Consider the following 18,273-nt stretch of genomic DNA (forward strand, 5'->3'; position numbering starts at 1 on the left):
GAAGCATCTGTATTTCCTCCTGAGGCTCCTGTCAGTGTCTGCTTGAGTGGAAAACCTCCTCCCAGCACAAAGGAGAGGAAAGTTCACAAAACACCCTCCATCCCGCTGGCTGCCCCTACCTGTCCCCAGCCCAGAGCATCTAGATTTTGATTGGACCTTTGCCAGAGCTCATTAGCATAATGTACCCTGACCTGGAATGAATAGGGAACAGCGGTCAACCCAGAAAATGACCAGAGCCTGCCCGGACCAGGAGCGGAGATGAGATGGTTGTGACCCAGAGGCATCCGTGGCCCCAAGAAGACGTTGGGAGGTAAGTAGCTCCCCCCCACCCCCCGCCTCCTCCTCTTCCATAGAAATGATGAGTGTGGGATCCAAATGCTTTTCAAAGGAGATTGTGACAGCATTTATCCTAGTGGAAACTGAGCTCACTTTAGAGCTAGAAGCAGTGTCTTCTTTCCTCTAGTTTGTTTTTAATCTCTGGGGAAATATTAAACGAATACTCACTCATTTATTCCAGAAAACTTTTTTTTAAGTCTTTTTTTTCAAGTAAGTTTTTTTTTTTTAACTTTATCTTCCCTTGCTTTGAAAACAAACAAGAGAATTAATTATGTTCTATACAGCTTGGCTTGAAAGAATGTTTTGGGTTTTGGAAAATACAAATTTGACAACTCTCAGCCCTAGAAATCATCTATTCTATGTTGTTGTTCTATTAAATCTCTCGCTGTTGGGACCACTTTCTTCTTCAAAGAGGAAAGTTCCTACACCTGCCACTTGACATGCATGTCTTCTCTAGTCATTTACGTTTGAACTAAGGTCAGACGCTGCTTCAGTTAACACGGTGTGTATTTACCACCTAGAGCATTGTTACTTCAAATTCGTAAGAGTGGGCTCGGATGTACGTCGGTGGTAGGGCACTTGCTTGTCATGTTTGAGATGCTGGATTTGATTTCTACTGCTGCAAATACACACAGAAACTGTAGGCTTCTCTCTCTCTCTCTCTCTCTCTCTCTCTCTCTCGTTTGGGCATTTCATACAGGGTGTCTGTGTTCAAGCTGGAGAGCTGGACTTCACTCTTTTTGAATCTTAGAACCACTAGGCGTGAGAAGGTTGGGTAGAGGATGAAGAGCCCTTTTTTCACTCATTATTTAATGGGCCAAACTCATTTACATGTCCAAAGCAGTTTTTTTTTTTGGGTCCGGTTGTGGGGCCTGAACTCTGGTCTGGGCGCGGTCCCTCAGCTCTTCAGCTCAAGGCTAGTGCTCTACCACTTGAGCCACAGCGCCGCTTCCGGCTTTTTTCTTTTTGCTTATGTGGTGCTGAGGAATCGAACCCAGGGCCTCAGGCATGCAAGGCAAGCACTCTACCACTGAGCCACCTTCCCAGCCCTCCAATGCAGTTTTATACACACACACATACACACACACACACACACACACACACACACACACACACACACACACACACACATGCTTTGCAGTAGTGGACCTCAATGATGGACAGATGTTCCTATTAAATAAAGATAAATAACCACCCAGCAGAGTTCGCTGGACTTGCTAAGCTCCAGATGGCTAGCGTAGCTTGTAGCTGAGTTTACTCTTCAGTAGCTCTACAGCCTCGTACAGTGGAGCCCGGGTACCCAGTGGGTGGAGCCCAGGCTCCAGCCCCATGTTCTGCAAGGTCACCCCACGACACAGAGCCATCTCTCCCAAGGTCAACAGTACCCAGGCCGAGGAGCCGATGTCAGGGTTCAGAGCAATCTGCTAGCCTAAGATAGTAGCCGATGCCACTCAGAGATACGTGTTGCCCAGCATGTGGAGAGGAGACCACAAGGATCCCCCACAGCCCCTGAGGTCCACCAGCACACTTCTAAATAACTCCAACGTCAACATATTAGCTAGTTTATTTAAATACGTTTCTGTGGAAGCCAGTGCAAGCCAGTTCTGCTCCTGACCTGTACAGAAGCTGCTGATGGACAGCAACGATTCTTCCTGAGGCCTGCGTTGCTAGACCCTGGCCGGGGCCTAGCCATGACCCAGGAAGCCCTAACCCCAGAGAGAGCAAAGATGGTGAGGCCACCTGTCCCTCCCGCTCCGCAGCTCCCCCCGGGGTATCGCAGCCAGCTTGGCAGCGGCTTCTGCAGCACCCGGCTTTTTGGTGAATACTGGGTCCTGCGAAGAAGCCAGTGCAAACATGGTTCTAGCAGACAGGCCTGATTTTTAATTTCTTGCCTATCTTTTTCTTTTTTGGCCTCAGGAAGCTGTCTTCTGGGGTCTGTGCTTGAGTGCTCAGGTCCAGCCACATCGAGAACTTTCGAGAGCAGAACCTGCAGGGTGGGTGGAAAGACACTGACCGGGCCTGGGCTCACAATGGAATGCGAGGACGTGGAGAAGGACAGCAGGGAGGTGTCGAGCTGGGACATCAACGACATCAAACTGCCGCAGGTAGGGCCCACCCCGCCCTGCTGCCGGCACTGCGAACCTGCTAGGACCTAAGGGGAAGAGGTGAGGGTCCTGGCTGGGTAAGCCCTCCCCGCTTCCATGGGCCCAGAGAGCCGAGACGCGGGAGCTAGACGATCCGAACCCAGGAACCCAGGGGCTCCGTGCTTCCCAGGCGCCCCCGGGACCCAGCAAAGGGCACTGAGCTGCTTTTTCAAAGCTGGCTGGAAGGAGAGCAGCCTGGATAATGTATTTGCTCACGAAGACTATTTATGATATGTAAGCTCTCATACTGGGAAGGCCCGGGGAATGTGCACTTGTGAAATAGCACAGGGTCACGCAGATCTTCCGGAAGGTTCCCCACGCCCGCCCGCACAGGATTGCTTTCTGGAGAGAGAACGCTTCTATTTCTGAAGGTCTTTGATCATGGCTATGGCCTTTGACTTGTGTTTTGTTTTTTGGCGCGGGGCTTGAACTCTGGGCCTGGGCACTGTCCCTCAGCTCTTCAGCTCAAGGCTAGCGCTCTACCACGTGAGCCACAGCGCCACTTCCAGTTTTCTAGTGGTTAATGAAAGTCTAGCAGACTTTCCTGCCCAGGCTGGCTTTGAACCATGATCCTCAGATCTCAGCTAGGATGGCAGGTGTGAGCCACCAGCGCCCGGCTGACTTGTGTTTTTATTTTTGCTTTTTGAGGAGGGTATGGCCAGGTAGCCTTGGGTATTCTCAGATGGACATGCGGTGCGGGCTGCTCTTGGATTCCTCGTTCTCTTGCCTCTGCCTCCAGGTGCTGGCACTGCAGGCATGCATTGCGGTGTCTGGCGCTGCAGGCATGCATCGCTGTGCCTGGCTGGCATCCACTTTACTTCAGTTGTTAGGGATCTAGGGACTGAATTCAAGTCCTTGTCATGGCTGGTCATGTGTTCTAACACTACACACTCCCAGAACTAACACGTCCTGGATTTTTGTTTTGTGTTTCCCACTGGTCCTGGGGCTTGAACTCGGGGCCTAGGCACTGTCCGTGAGGTTCTTTTGCTCAAGGCTAGCACTCTACCTCTTAGAGAGCCACCTTCCCAGCCTTCCTAGTTTTTTTTTGTTGTCGTTGTTTTTGAGGTGGGGTCTCAGTTCCTGCCCAAACATGCACATGGACTGTGATCTGCCTGTTATTTTATACTTCCCATGGTGGCTGGGTGACAAGCAGCCACCACTGTCACCAGCGGCTCCTGTGCCCAGGCCGGCCTGGGAGCCTGAGCCTCTCACTCTCGTAGCTGGAGGGGCAGACGCTGGGCATCTGTTATGTAAACTTGATTCTCCGGGCCTGTCACTTCGTCTCACCTCTTGGCATAGGTGTTTTCGCTGGTAGCCTTGTGCAAAGGTCTCACACACACACACACACACACACACACACACACACACACACACGCGCGCCCTGGGCCCTAGACCATGGTCATTTCTCCTCATTACTGCTCCATCACAATGATTCTCCATTCTGAAGAACCGGGATTTGAATTCTCCCCCAGCCTCAACTAACAGCCGTTCTGGATTCCCACCCTCGCTGCCTCCTTCTGCTTCTGTGTGTGTTTCTCTTCACATTCTCGTTCTAGTCTCCCTGACACGTCTCAGGAGAGGCAGAAGATGGAACTTCCCGCTCATAGAAGGGTCGTTACGTGAGCACAGCAGAGCCGCCCCGTCCGTCTTAGGGTGTGTCTGTAGCTGCTTTTGGCTAGTATGATGACGATTAGAGCGGTAAATTGTACTCTCTTGGCTCAGGGATTCCTATTTCTGCCTATTTCTTTAAAATTTTTAGTTGTTATTATCAAGGCGATGTACAGAGCGGTTATAGTCGCGTAAGTCAGGTGAGGAGTGCAGTTCTTTTTGGACAAGGTCACCTTGTCCCTCACTCTCTCCTACTTTTCCCCTCCCATTCACACTCATAAGTTGTGTAGTTCATTTTCAACATAGTGTCCAGGGAGGACTCTATTTCTAACTTCATGATTGCAGTCCCCAGCTAGGAGATGGACATGAACAAACAGAAAATCCCTAAGAAACGTCCCAATGTCCCAGTCCCAGGCAGGGCTCAGAGGACAGGCAGGAGACTCTGGGATCCACAGGCATTTTCCCCCTTGAAACAGGATCTGTATCAACTATCACATCTGTAAATAAAGAAGCAACTTCCCTGGAGCAAAACTTGGCTTAGAGAAGTCCTGTCCCAACAGGGACTTTCAAAACAAAAGCATTCTTAACCAGCCAGGACACGGCGCCAAGGCAAAGGGCAAAAACACACATTCTCTTTTGCATCGTTTGTAGTTTATAGTTTCTACCACCCTGGTTCATGGAAGTAGTTAAGCAAACTCAACTTATTTAAATGCAGCAGGGAAGTAACAAAACATGCAAACATCCCTTAACATGTCTGAGCAGACACAAGACCATCCCTTCCCGACAGTTCAGGAGCTTCTGGAATTATACTAACAACCAGGTGAGGTGAAAAGTCACGCTGTCTCCCACACTTCTCAACAGCAGGTGTGCAAAACTCCAGACTTGGAGACACAAGCCTTGGATTTGAGTTCAAGCACAGTATGGCAGACCCTTTTAGAATCAGCTCCCTCTTCTGAAATTCCCTTTCCCCTTCTTAAAGTGAGGTGCATGCTCTCCTGCAAGCCTCTCGAGTCTGTCGGATTTCGGGAGTCAGCCTCATGCTCTTGGGCTGAGGATGGATGGGGCATGGACAGGGCGTGGTGGTGGTGGAGGGGCGTGGCTAGGCAGGGCGTGGTGGTGGTGGAGGGGCGTGGCCAGGGGCAGGGCATGGTGGTGGTGGTGGTGGTGGTGGTGGACGGGGTGGGGCTGGGCGGGGCATGGTGGCAGTGGACAGGGGCGTGGCCGGGGTGGGGTGTGGTGGCAGTGGAGGGGCGTGGCCTGGTGGGGCGGGGTGTGGTGCAGTGGGGGGGCGTGGCCAGGCGGGCCCCTGGCCAGGGCGGGGCGTGGTGGTGGTGGTGTGAAGCCAGGCTTCATGGCTCACTGTGTGAGCCATCTGGACCCCTAGACTTTCTCACTTCCTCTGTTAACTCACAGCAGGGCTTCCTCACAGGACCTGCGCTAAGCGCTTCAGACCAGTGTTTTCCAAAGCATGTTGTGTACTGCAGAAGTTACAAGGAATTTTTACAGAGTTGTTAAGAAAGAAAAGGGTAATACTAGGTTCAATACAATGGAATGGGTTTGATTTCCTTTTTATTGGCATCTATTAGTTGCTCAAAGAGGTTTCGTGGTGACATTCCCGAGCACACGCGTGCATGCTTCAATCACGTCCAGCCGCAGTTACCCTCCCTTCCCCTCCTCTCCTCTTTCCTGTTCCTAACAGCTCTCCTCTTATTTTCTGTCCTTCCCCACCCCCCAAATTCCGCCCACCAGGGAAAATAGGCACTGCCTGTCTTTCTGAGTCTGGCTTATTTCATTTAAGTCAATCTCAGTTCCATCCCCTTTCCTGCAAGTGACTGGATGTTCTTCTTCATGGCTAAATGAAACCCAGGGTGCATGTGTGCCCCCTTGTCTGCTACGGACCTGCATTTCTTCTCATTATCCCACCCAAGGAGGGGCTGAGCTAGGAGGCTGTGGTGGAGGCTGTGTGGGAGGTGGGGGTCTAGCCTCTTTTTGCCTAGGGGCTGTTTCCACGGGGTCTCCCAGTAACCCTGCTAGTCCTGGTTGGACTCAGAGGGCCCAATGCCAAGTCTTGAAGTTCTTGTAAAATTTCCCATTTACAAATAACATAGTTGTTTTGTTTTTCAATTTTATTTTCGAAACATGGAAAGGTTGGACAAAGGGTTCCCATTTAACGTTTCCATCTGAGGCAGCCTTTTTTTAGAAATTAGAATTATGATTTGAACTCAGGACCTTGTACCTGCTAGGCAGGTATTTTCAGATGCATTTGAGTGGCCAGAATTCACCATTCACCAGGGAAGGCTGAGGGCTACTGCGCCACGGAGCCTCATTCCCTTCCCCACATGTGTTGGCATGGCCCCGTGTTCGCACGTTGGGGGGCGCAGAGGGACTTGAACAAGGACAGCAGTCAGCCCTTGTCTCTCTGGCAGAGGCAGCCTGCCCGGGACGGATGTATTCCGAAGGCTCTCGGCCGGGCCCCTTGCAGGAATGGTGCACATGTGTTTAGCAAGAGCAGCTGGGGTCCCACGGGCCTGGAAGGCGGTGTGGGGGGCTTGGGAAGAGCTCCCAGGGGGCGCCCAGGGTCACAAGGCCTGACGCACAGGCGCTGGACCTGCAGCTGGTAGGGCAAAAGCCTCCTTACTCCCGGCTGGGTGCCCCCCCGCCGTGCACCTCACCCCACACCTCCTGGACACGAGGTCAGTACAACACCATTGCCTTAGAGCTTGCTGGCTCCGGCCAGGCCACAGGCTCAGGGCTGAGAGGGCCTCTCCTCCTTTACAAACGGGGTTACAGGATGATGACATGAGGCTGAGATCTAGACTCCACCAATGGGCTGGCAGCGATGGATCCATCCACTCTTGTCAGTACTGACTCTCATTCTTAACTTTGTAACAATGCTTTTATCCTTTAGGTTAAAAAAAATGGAGGATGAGGCTGGGTGCCAGTGGCTCACCCTTGTAATCTTAGCAACGCAGGAGGCTGAGCTCCAAGGATCCTGGTTTGAAGCCAGCCAGGCAGGAAAGTCCAGAAGACATTTATCTCCAATGAACCAGCAAAAAGCCAGCTGTGGTTCAAGTGGTGGAGCACCAACCTTGAGGGAGAAGGCTGGGGGACAGTGGTCAGGCCCTGAGTTCAAAACCCATTTATCCCACACGTGCACGCTTTTACACACACACACACACACACACACACACACACACTCACCTCTTGAGAATAAATTCAGTGCCCATTTCTCCTAAATAGTACCCCATTTTACAGGAAAGGAAAGGGGGACCAGTCCTGCCATTACCCACCTCTCAGCAGCAGCAGTAAGATGGTTTCAATAGCTCAAATGTCTTGAGTCAGTTTATTCTTGAGCACAGAGTTGTGAAATCAAACTCATGGCCAAAGCCACACTAAACCAAGGTCCTGGGCCCCTCCCCCAGCTCCCCTCAGCTCCCCTCCCTCCTCTCTCCACTCCTTATTTTTCTTTCTTTCAAGAGACAGCATCTCACTATGTAGCCCTGGGTGCCCCTGAACTTCGTCCAATACCTAGAAATCTCTATTAAACTCCTGATGGTGTTATCCAGGAGATTTTAAAATAGAAATTAGAAAAATCTTTAATGCCTATTTTCTTTTTTTTTTTTTTTTGGGGTCCGGTCGTGGGGCCTGAACTCTGGGCCTGGGCACTGTCCCTCAGCTCTTCAGCTCAAGGTTAGAACCACTTCCGGCTTTTTTTGTTTTGCTTATGTGGTGCTGAGGAATCGAACCCAGGGCCTCAGGCATGCAAGGCAAGCGCTCTACCACTGAGCCAACTTCCCAGCCCCTTAATGCCTATTTTCTGCATGGCAAGCAAGAAATATTTCTCTAGGGTTCTACTTATTTCTACTTTAGCCCTGTTATACTAAACTAAATCCTTGTGAAAACTTTCAAAAAATAAAATAAAATACAACTCAGTTAGATGTACATGTGGGAGACCTTAGGAATATTCCCTTTCAATGATAAACTTCTTAACCAAGAGGAAAAACAAACAGTTACCCATGCAAGGTTAGAAATTAAACTAAACAAAGGATCTAAAAAGAAGAGGCAGTGGGCACGGTGCTGCACGCCTGTAATCTCAGTGCTGGGGAGGCTGAGCAGAGGGGGTGGGAGTTCCAGGTCAGCCTGAGATGAGGCCGGGAATGAATGGGTCCCTGGAGGAATGGAAGGAAAGGTTGTATGGGGAGTCGTTAACCAAGATTTAAGAAGTGATTCTGCTTTGTTTTGTAAATTTACCTCTCTGACACCTTAAATTAAAAGACTTTTAGGGATCCTTATTGTCCATTTGACATTTAGAATTTTTGCATTATTTGAGTCTAACTTTTCTCATAATTGCTATGAAAAAAAAGATACCAAAGATTCCATGAAATGTCAAATCGAAAGAATAGGAATAAACAAGCAGTCAAGGGGAGTTTGATGTAATCACATTTATGCCTATGGTGTGTGTGCGTGTGTGCGTGTGTGTGCGTGTGTGCGCACATGTGTACAGACCTATACTGGGGCTTGAACTTGGGGCCTTGCACCCTTGGTTGGCTTTTTCACTCAAGACTGGTGCTTTACCACTTGAGCCACTGCTCCACTTCTGGCTTTTTGCTGGTTACCTAGAGATAAGAGTCTCATGAACTTTCCTGCCTGGGCTGCCTTTGCAGCTCAGTCCTCAGATCTCTGCCTCCTGAGTCGCTAGGATGACAGGCATGAGCCACTGGAGCCTGGCTCTATGCCTAGCAATTTTATCAGTGCACACACTGTCCAACTTATTACCCCACTGTTAATGGAACTAGAAAATGAGGGTGTGGAGGTCACCATATGGGAGGAAGTGGCTGGAAAGGTGTGAGTCCTCCCCTCCAGCGGGAGACTTTGCTCAATTTGAACAACTGATAGTGCTCATAAACACCGGTTCCTTCTGAATGGTGCAGTCATTCTTTTGGTGTGTGGTGGGGGCAGTCATGGGGCTTGAACTCTGGGCCTGGGCGCTGTCCCTCAGCTCTTCAGCTCAAGGTGAGCACTCTACCACTTGAGCACCACTTCCAGATTTCTGGTGGTTCATTGGGGATAAGTCTTGAGGACTTTCCTGCCTGGGCTGGCCTTGAACCTGGATCCTCAGATCTCAGCCTCCTGAGTAGCTAGGGTTACAGGTGTGGGCCACTGGCACCCGGCTGCAGCCATTCATCTTGAAAACACGCACAGATCAGCTTTCGTCCACGCGCCTCGGACTTGCTGGCCTTCACTGTCCTGCTAAGTGTGCATTGTGCTGGAATAATATAAATCTGGTCCGCTGAATTCCTCAAGGTAGTACACGCCTCCTTTAAGCGCTTTAAGCTGCATTTTTCATTCTTTCCATGGTAAGATACTCTATTATTCTTTCCAGGGCATTTCTGTGCAAGGAATCCACACAGTAGAGTCTAGGCTTTCAGTCAGAAGGGAGAAGGAAGAGCGAGAGGGAGAGTTAAGGCGGGAGGTAGGGACAGCAACCAGGCTCAGAGGGAGCAGAGGCCCGGGGGGAGAAGGCAAAGCCTGCGGAGGTCAGGCCCTGTCTGCCACCCACCTGCCATGCCTCCCGGTGAGCAACTCCTAGAGCTGACTGGGGAGCAGAAGCCCCAGCCTCTCCTCCAGTTCCACTCACAGCCCACTCGGAGTGACCGCCAGCGCTCAGGCCAGGAACTCCCACCCACCTGACAGAGACGCGCGTGTGCGGTCTCCCTTCAGACCATTCTTGCCGCTCTTTTCCACACTGTGCTTTCTCGCTGGAGAAGTAAGAGAGAGGTTCCCTGGTTGATCTCTCCTTCAGAACCTTCAGAACCTTCCAGAGTCTTTTAGGCTGACCTTCTAGACTCTTCTAGATAAAATATCCTTACCCCTAGGCCATGTGTTGGAAGGCTGTGGGATGCATGGGCTCAACCTAAGTCTGGCTGCCGAGACCATCTGGTCACTCGCGATGGCTTCTGAGGACCATCTGTGAGGTGTGGAGGAGCCGCCCGACCCTGACCAGGGTGTATGTTGTGTTAACACTTTATACACATGATACTTCACCCTCAGAAAAACCCTGAGGTCGACAGGCCTCAGGGATATTTTACTGGACAAGAAATGGGGGAGGGCTGGTAAGGTGGCTCAGTGGTAGAGCGCTTGCCTTGCATGCCTGAAGCCCTGGGTTCGATTCCTCAGCACCACATAAGCAAAAAGAAAAAAGCCGGAAGTGGCGCTGTGGCTCAAGTGGTAGAGCGCTAGCCTTGAGCTGAAGAGCTGAGGGACAGCGCCCAGGCCCAGAGTTCAGGCCCCACGACCGGACCCCCCCCCCAAAAAAAAATGAAATGGGGGATCAGGAAGCAAAATAATTACTCTATAAGGACTCTAGCTCTGCACATCTGTTATCTTATAAGTTTTGGTATAGTAATAGTAGTAATATAACGCACAATATAAAACTTACCATCTTACTCCTCTTTAAATGGATAGTGTGGTGGTTGTCACTGTACACAAACCATTCTATCATCAATCTCTAGAACTTTCTCATCTTGCAAAACTGAAAACTCTGCGTCCACGGGTCCACAGCTCCCGTGTCTGCGCTCACCGGAACACAGCTCTTCTGAGCCCTCGGCTATCTGAGGTGCAGGAAGAGGGGCAGAGAATCCCCTTGGTGCAGAGGAGGAGGCGGGACCCTTTCTGAGCCGGGGTTCTGAGCCCGCACTGGGTATCTGTGGTGACTTTGCCCGGCCTTGGAGGAGACTTAAGAAGGTACCCGTGTGACACCATCTTCCTTCCTGCCACAAGGCTTCTGCTGGGCTTTGTGTAGGACTGGGACGATAGTCCTTCCCTCAAAACTCCTCACGGAGAGAGGCTCATTCCTTCTCTGGGGGTCGACTGGGGTGGCAGCGGTTAGAACTCGGCGGGGCCCTGTCTTTGGGCGCGGAGTCGGGGTGCTGCGTGGATGTTGCTGCATTTGCTGCTGGCTTCCCAGCTCCCGGATTCCTCCACGGGCAGAGGCCTGGGCCCCGCTCTGCCTGGGCCGGATCCCCGGCCTCTCCTGGGGTCTGTTTGGGGGCTTCAGCTCTAACGGTGCCGTCTGTGCTTCGCTTAGAACGTGACGAGGACCGACTGGTTCCAGGAGTGGCCGGACTCGTACGTGAAGCGCGTGTACAGCTCGGAGGACCGCAGCGCGCAGCGCCACCTCAGCAGCTGGGCCATGCGCAACACCAACAACCACAACTCCCGCATCCTCAAGAAGTCCTGCCTGGGCGTGGTGGTGTGCGGCCGGGACTGCTCCACCGCCGAGGGGCGCAAGATCTACCTGCGCCCCGCCATCTGCGACAAGGCCCGGCAGAAGCAGCAGCGTGAGTGTGGCGGCCGGCGCGGGGAGCTGGTGGCGGCCCCCCCCCCCCCCCCCCCCCCCCCCCCCCCGCCTCGATGGGCCTCGCGTCCCCACACATCCCCAGGGCACGCGGCCGTGCGGTGTGGAACGGGCTCAGGGAAAGTCAGCCGTGCCTGCACCCCCAGTATCCATCCACAGGCCCCCCCATCCCGAGCTCCTACCCAGCTGCTATGTTGGGTTGAATGACCTGACCTGAGGTCCTCCCAGTTGAGTGCTCAAGGTGCTTTGAACCTGGGTTAAAGGACCAGGTAGGCCTCGCTGGTGACGTGTGCCAAGATTAGGAGACACGCGTGTGCGCCCGCGGCCCCCCCGGGGCGTGGGTCCCCACGCGGCCCCCCGGTCGGCGGTCCGCGCCATTCCGTCCCGGGGGTCCCAAGCGGCCGTGCTCTTCTGACTTCCCTCGCTCGGTGGGCTGTAACTGCCGGCGTGCCGGCGCCCTGCTCACTCGCAGGCGGCCACTCGCGTTCCTTCCCGTCGTGGGTCTCCAGGACCGCGCCCCGGGGGACCTGCTTCAGCCATCCTGGCTTTAGTCAGCATCTGCTGGCTGTCCTCTCCCGTGGCTCCCTCGTGGCCCCTTCCTTCGACTCGGGGAATGAAAGGCTTCCTTTCCTCTGCTCAGAAGAGCTCACGGCCCGCGCAACGCCCGCTGGCGGCCGCTGCTTCCCCGGTCCGCGTTGGGACGGGGCTGCGCCCGCCTGGGTCAGGCCGCCCGCCGGCCGCAGGAGGCCCGGCCGGTCACTTCCCTCTGTCCTTCCCCAGGGAGATGCTGCCCCAACTGCAGCGGGCCCCTGAAGCTGATCCCCTGCCGCGGCCACGGGGGCTTCCCCGTCACCAACTTCTGGAGGCATGACGGGCGCTTCATATTCTTCCAGGTGGGACCGCAGCGCGTGCGCGGCTTGTGCAGAGTGTCTCACAGCTCAGCTCACGGCCCTGGGGCCGCGCGTGGCGGGCTGGGGGGGCACGCGTTGGGGTGAGGGGGGCCGCAGGATGTGGGGGGGGGGGCGCACGGCGGGGTGGGGGCCGCGGGGAGCTGGCCCAGGGCCTGCACTCACTCCCCAGGAGCCCACCCGGCCTGCACCCTACTCTGGGGCTCAGCCCACAGCCTTTGAGCTAGTTCTGGACACCCCAACAAGGGACCTCCCAGAGCCCCAGTTCTCTGTGGGGGTATGTAGGAAATACAGCAGGGGCAGAGACACCAACAGGTGACAAAGGCTGTCTGCTGGACAGGCTCCAGCTAGATTAGGGGAGGTTGCGCAGATAGCGTAATCTACTTGTGCATGCTTCCGTTTCCTATCCTGTACGCGGGTGCGGGTGATGATGATGATGGTGATGATGGTGATGATGATGATGGTTCTGATGGTGATGATGATGATGATGATGATGGTGATGATGATGATGATGATGGTGATGATAGTGGTGGTGGTGGCGTGTATCAAGGAGTAAGCCATGTTCGTCAGTGTCCTGATCACCCACAGGGAACATCACGGGGAATGAGGGGCAGCGAGCAAAGGCGACAGCGTGAGTGTGGGGTCTGGGGAATACCCCAAGGTCTCTCTCTCATTGGACGCCACACCCAACTAGGAGACCATCTGGCCACACGTGGAGACCTACAATAAGCTCCGCTCGCTGCCCAGGGTTCGCAGCCCGGCCACCGACTTGATTTCTGTCCTTTTCTTTCCCTTGTCTTCTTGAAGTCAAAGGGAGAACACGATCACCCCAGGCCCGAGACCAAGTTAGAAGCCGAGGCAAGAAGAGCCATGAAGAAAGTCCGCATGGCCTCCGCCTCAGGCTCCTTAAAGGTGACAGGGAGCCGGGAATCGCAGGTAAGCCGTTCCCAGGAAGCTCCACTCCCCCTGGGGAAGGGCAAAGGCCTGCTCCTCTACTGGCCAGGGGGTGCCAAAATGCAAATACACATCCATGCATGAGACCCTGGCTTCGATTCCTCAGTACCACATACGCAGAAAAAGCCAGAAGTGGTGCTGTGCCTCAAGTGGTAGAACACTAGCCTTGAACAAAACAAAAGCTCAAGTTCAGCACCTAGGCCCTGAGTTCAAGCCTCAGAACTGGGGGGGAAAAACCCAAATATGTATTCACCAAAAGAATGGAGATTTCATTCTCAGTATCTACTGGCTTTGAATCATGCTTACAAACTTAAATTCCTTGGGCTGGGAAGGTGGCTCAGTGGTAGAGCGCTAGCCTTGCATGCATGAGGCCCTGGGTTCGATTCCTCAGCACCGCATAAACAAAAAGAAAAAAGCCAGAAGTGGTGCTGTGGCTCAAGTGGTAGAGCGCTAGCCTTGAGCTGAAGAGCTGAGGGACAGCACCCAGGCCCAGAGTTCAGGCCCCACGACCGGACCCAAAACAAACAAACTTAAGTTCCTTATATTTGTAGGACACAGTTTTTAAAGAAAATTGACTTTGTCCTTGATCTATATTTCTCATGCTATATTTTGATAGGATAGAAATGAATTGAAATAGTCTAAACAAGATATTAGCTTTCTGCCTCTTTTTTTTCCGGAGGGAAGTGGTCCCTCAAATGTCCATCTGTCTTCAACACAGATGATTGACTGGGCTTAACTACCAAGATGAAATAAACTGCGTCTACGCCAAGGGTGGTGACCGGAGTCCATAAGCCCAGCACAGAGGAGGCCGACGCAGCAGGATTGCGAGGTCTCCGCTGGCCTGGTCCCTGTGGTTTTGTAGTCAGACCTTTGTGGCTCAGCCACAGATCAGCCTGGGCACGTCTCCTCCCCCACACTCGACTTGGCCGCTGCCCTTTCCTCCTAGAACTATCTGTGTTTGAGTGTAGGCGGGTGCTCTACTGCGGAGCCGCGCCCCCGGGCCGGTTTTCCACAGGTTATTTTTGAGATAGACTCTGGCTTCCCGCCTGAGCTGTGGTCCATCTGCATCCGTCTCCCTTCACTGCAGACACTGCCACTCGCAGCTTCTCTCCTTGGGGATTGAGTCTTTCAATCTTCTCTGGGCAGGCGGGCCTTGAACCAAGATTCCCGCGTTCTTGGCCTCCCATCGAGCCTAGCATGCCACCACACTCAGCTGTGGGTTGGGAGGGGATCTCCCGAAATGTTCTGCCTTGGTTTGCCTCAAACTACATCTTCCCAAACTCTGCCTCTCAGGAAACTAGAGTGAGCCACGGGGGCCTGGCTTAAGACGGACTTCTTATCAAGCTCATAGTTCTGCACAAGAGAGCAGAACTTCCCAACCAGGTTCTATAGAACAACCCATGTCCCTCATTTAGAAAAACAAATTGGCCACGTCGTGTTCTAGAGGTCCTTGGGTCTCAACAGAAGGGCCATGAGGTTCAGAGAAAAATCTCTGCAGGAGAAACACAAACAAACCATGGGGCCTGACACTCAACTCCACACTTACAGAAGTCAAGAGGGTGGGGGGGAGACAGAGACAAGAGAGGGAGACAGAGACAGAGACAGAGAGACCGAGAGAGACACAGAGAGAGAGTCCCCGAGAGTTCCACCGAGTATGGCATCTGGAAGCTGTAGTTTTACTGAGCAGCAGTGAGGCTCTGGGATGCATGTGTGAACAAGGAACACCTTAAGCACTCCCCTGAGTCCACAGAGTGGGTGGCTTGCTCTTCACTGGTCGGAAAGCTCTATGGTAGAACTGCAGGCAGCCTGTCTGTCTGTCTGTCTGTCCTAGAGGCTGTGGTGAGGCTGGCGCGTGTCTGGCTCCAGGCCCGCCGGGAGTGAGGAGCAGCCGGTGAAGCATGGGGCTGTGACTCGGTAGCCGGCTGGGTGAGCTCCACGTATTCACACGGCTTTCCACTTTCCTTCGCAGCCTCGCCCCGGGGAAGCCCAGAGCCAGGCCGGTTTGCCTTTAACTTGGTCATTCCAGGAAGGCGTCCAGTTGCCTGGTAGTTACGGCGGGCCTGTAATAGCTAACGCGGCCCCGCAGAGCTCTCTGAACGACTGCTTCTCCTGCCCCAAGAGAAGTCACGACGTGGGGGAGACGGCGGCGCTGGCAGAGTCGCTGCCCGCCGGGGAGACGCGCAAGGTGTCCGGCCGAAGACCCTGCCACGGAGCGGGCGCGCCCGCGTCCCCCGCCCCGGGGGGCCTCGTGGATCATGACCACGCGCAGGTCAGGCAGAGACAGGCCGCTTTGGAGAGAAGTCCCCTGAACGACAGCTGCCACCCCTTCCCTCTGGCCGGCTGCCCCTGTGACTTCTTCCCCCCGCTGAGCCCCCTGGAGCCCTTCCCCCAGCACACGCCGCTGGAACCACCCGTGACCCACGCCGCCGGCCACCCCACGTGGCCAAACCCGGGCGCTGAGCTGTACGAGGAAAGAGGGCCTGCGGATTTCCACGGCTACGTGCCTTCCCCCACAGGCCCCGGGCCCCAGCAAGACCCCACGATGCTGGGCTACGGCGCCCACCCAGCCCTGCAGTACCCGCTGCCCCCCCGGGGGTACAAATGGGATCTGGATGAAGACACGATGTACACGGGTTTGGATCCCTTCAACAACGAGATGCTGCTCAACCTCTGTCCCTTCCGGTGACCTGCCGCCCCCCGCATCCCCCCTTCTCCTGAGTTTGGGAGCTGGCTGGAAGATGTCCTTCCTTAGGAAAACGTTTCCAAAACGCAGAGCCGCCGCAGCCAGCACACACAAAGCCCGCGTTGTACGTACGTTCTCATCCTGAGCGCTCATCCGCTGAGGAATGGAGACGGGAGCGGCCGAGGGTGAGCTGCTGCATCCCTGCTGCCTCCCCGCAGCTTTGGGCTTTCAGTGGCTTTATCTGTTGGGTTTTCTTAGTTCACCGTACAAAGAAAATAGAGTAACTTAGAATTTCATCCACACATTCTTGGAAACTGAAATGAAGACATGGAGACAGAGGAAGCACCGTCTTCTTCCATGAAGTATTTAATGCTTTCACTGTGATGCGGTCCACTCATTAAAAATGTGCTTTTTAAAGCCGGGTGTCCGTGGCTCATGCCTGTAACCCTAGCTGTTCAAGAGGCTGAGATCTGAGGATCAAGGTTTGCAGTCAGCTAGGGTGGACAAATCTGAAAGACTCAGGCCAACAAACGCCCAGGAGTGGGGCTCAAGGGGTAGAACACACCAGCCTGTAGTGAAAAAGCTATGCAAGATCATGAGGTCCTGAGTTCAAGCCCCACTACTGGCATCAAGAAAATACAAAGTTTTCTAGTCAATTGTAAGACTTGTCAAGATGAGAATCATGACCCAACGGTATTATTTATAAAGCTAACGAGTGGCAAAACTCAGGGACACAGGAAGAGGACTCCAGGGGTGCTGTTTCTGTTTTCCTTCCCCCTCCCCTCCCTTCGGTCCCTTCACACTAGAGCTTGCCTCTGACCCACTGACCTCCGTCCTTTAGGGCATCTAACTTGGCGCCAGGTTCATAATATGGGAGAAATGCTTTCTTAGGGGCTGAGGGCTATGGCATAGAGGTGGAACATGTATTTAGCTGTGTGGGGCATGGGGTTTAAGACCCAGCAACAACAGAAAATAGGAAGGAAACACCTCTGTGCAGTTCACATGGCCAAGTAGCCATGTATAAATGCTGAAGTCCTTTGGAATGAAGGTGAGCCTAGACCTAAACTCTGAAATGAACCATGTAATAAACAAATGTTTTAAAAAATAAATGATCTTTTTTGTTTGTTTGGTAACAAATGCACACAGTACAATATTCAAAAATAAAAGCAAGCTGGGCGCCGGTAGCTCACGCCTGTCATCCTAGCTACTCAGGAGGCTGAGATCTGAGGATCAAGGTTCAAAGCCAACCAGGCAGGAAAGTCCACGAGACTCTTATCTCCAATAAACCATCAGAAAACCGGAAGTGGCGCTGTGGCTCAAGTGGTAGAGCACTAGTCTTGAGCTGGACAGCTGAGGGATAGTGCCCAGGCCCAGAGTTCAAGTCCCAGTGCTGGCACAAACAACAACAAAAACCAGCATAATATTCCCAGTAGTTGGTTTCTGTGTTTCTTTACATTTGGGCTGCTTGAAGTCAATTATATACAATGAGCATTTCTCAGCCAAGCCCCTGGCTTATGATGGGGTTTTAATAAAAATGTGGTACAAATAAAATGGCTAAAGTAGGAACTAGTTGCACTGGCTGCTTTGTATAAACTTTCTCTAGGTTCTTGCAATCAGCCACTGCTTAGTAAACACAGTTAATACCATTTTCTTTGGCAGAGTAGCTGACCCAATAACTATCACCAGGGTGAGTTTATTAATTGGTGCTCAGTGAAACTTTTTTTTTTTTTAAATTTTATTTTATTTTATTTGAGAACATACTGTACAGAGGGGTTACAATTACATGGGCAGGATACATTTCTTACCAAGCATTGCAGCCTCCTCCTTTGTTTACCCTTCAGCTCCCTTCCCAGTCTCCCCCCTCCCCCGCAGTGAACTTTCTTGAATGCAACAAGAAGTTTCCAGAAGATAGCCAGAAAAAGAAAAAAAATTAACTTTATAAGGATGTTTAGTTAATAGTTTTTGAGAGTAGAAGTTCAAACACCATAGAACCAACTATATGGGAAATAAAATAAGAGGACCACAGTCCAGGATGGCCCAAGAAGAGAGGGAGACCCTAGCTTAAAAATATTTGGCACAGGGGCTGGGATTGTGGCTCAGTGGTAGAGCGCTTGCCTTGCATGCCTGAGGCCCTGGGTTCCATTCCTCAGCACCACATAAACAGAAAAAGCCGGAAGTGGCGCTGTGGTTCAAGTGGTAGAGCGCTAGCCTTGAGTTGAAGAGTTGAGCGACAGCGCCCAGACCCAGAGTTCAGGCCTCACGACCGACAATATATATATATAT

General features: G+C 52.9%; 1 protein-coding gene across 1 annotated transcript; it reads left to right on the forward strand.

Moving 5' to 3' along the window:
* Nucleotides 1–257: 257 nt before the first annotated feature.
* Gcm1 (glial cells missing transcription factor 1) lies at nt 258–17,110 on the forward strand. Its single transcript, XM_042671947.1, has 6 exons — nt 258–310; nt 2,254–2,441; nt 11,176–11,428; nt 12,226–12,338; nt 13,161–13,289; nt 15,277–17,110. Exons 2-6 carry the CDS (start codon nt 2,367–2,369, stop codon nt 15,991–15,993), a joined length of 1,287 nt encoding a protein of 428 aa, XP_042527881.1. The 5' UTR covers nt 258–310; nt 2,254–2,366; the 3' UTR covers nt 15,994–17,110.
* Nucleotides 17,111–18,273: the final 1,163 nt, after the last annotated feature.

The sequence above is a fragment of the Dipodomys spectabilis genome, unplaced genomic scaffold (assembly GCF_019054845.1).
Source record: "Dipodomys spectabilis isolate Male_0828 unplaced genomic scaffold, ASM1905484v1 ptg000669l, whole genome shotgun sequence".
Classification (NCBI taxonomy): domain Eukaryota; kingdom Metazoa; phylum Chordata; class Mammalia; order Rodentia; family Heteromyidae; genus Dipodomys; species Dipodomys spectabilis.

Bases quoted from the DNA above. Each gene is read 5' to 3' on its own strand.
- Gcm1 (XM_042671947.1), top strand. From the start codon at position 2,367: ATGGAATGCGAGGACGTGGAGAAGGACAGCAGGGAGGTGTCGAGCTGG. The intron at 11,429-12,225 runs GTGAGTGTGGCG...GTCCTTCCCCAG, and splicing joins GGCCCGGCAGAAGCAGCAGC to GGAGATGCTGCCCCAACTGC. The intron at 13,290-15,276 runs GTAAGCCGTTCC...TTTCCTTCGCAG, and splicing joins CAGGGAGCCGGGAATCGCAG to CCTCGCCCCGGGGAAGCCCA.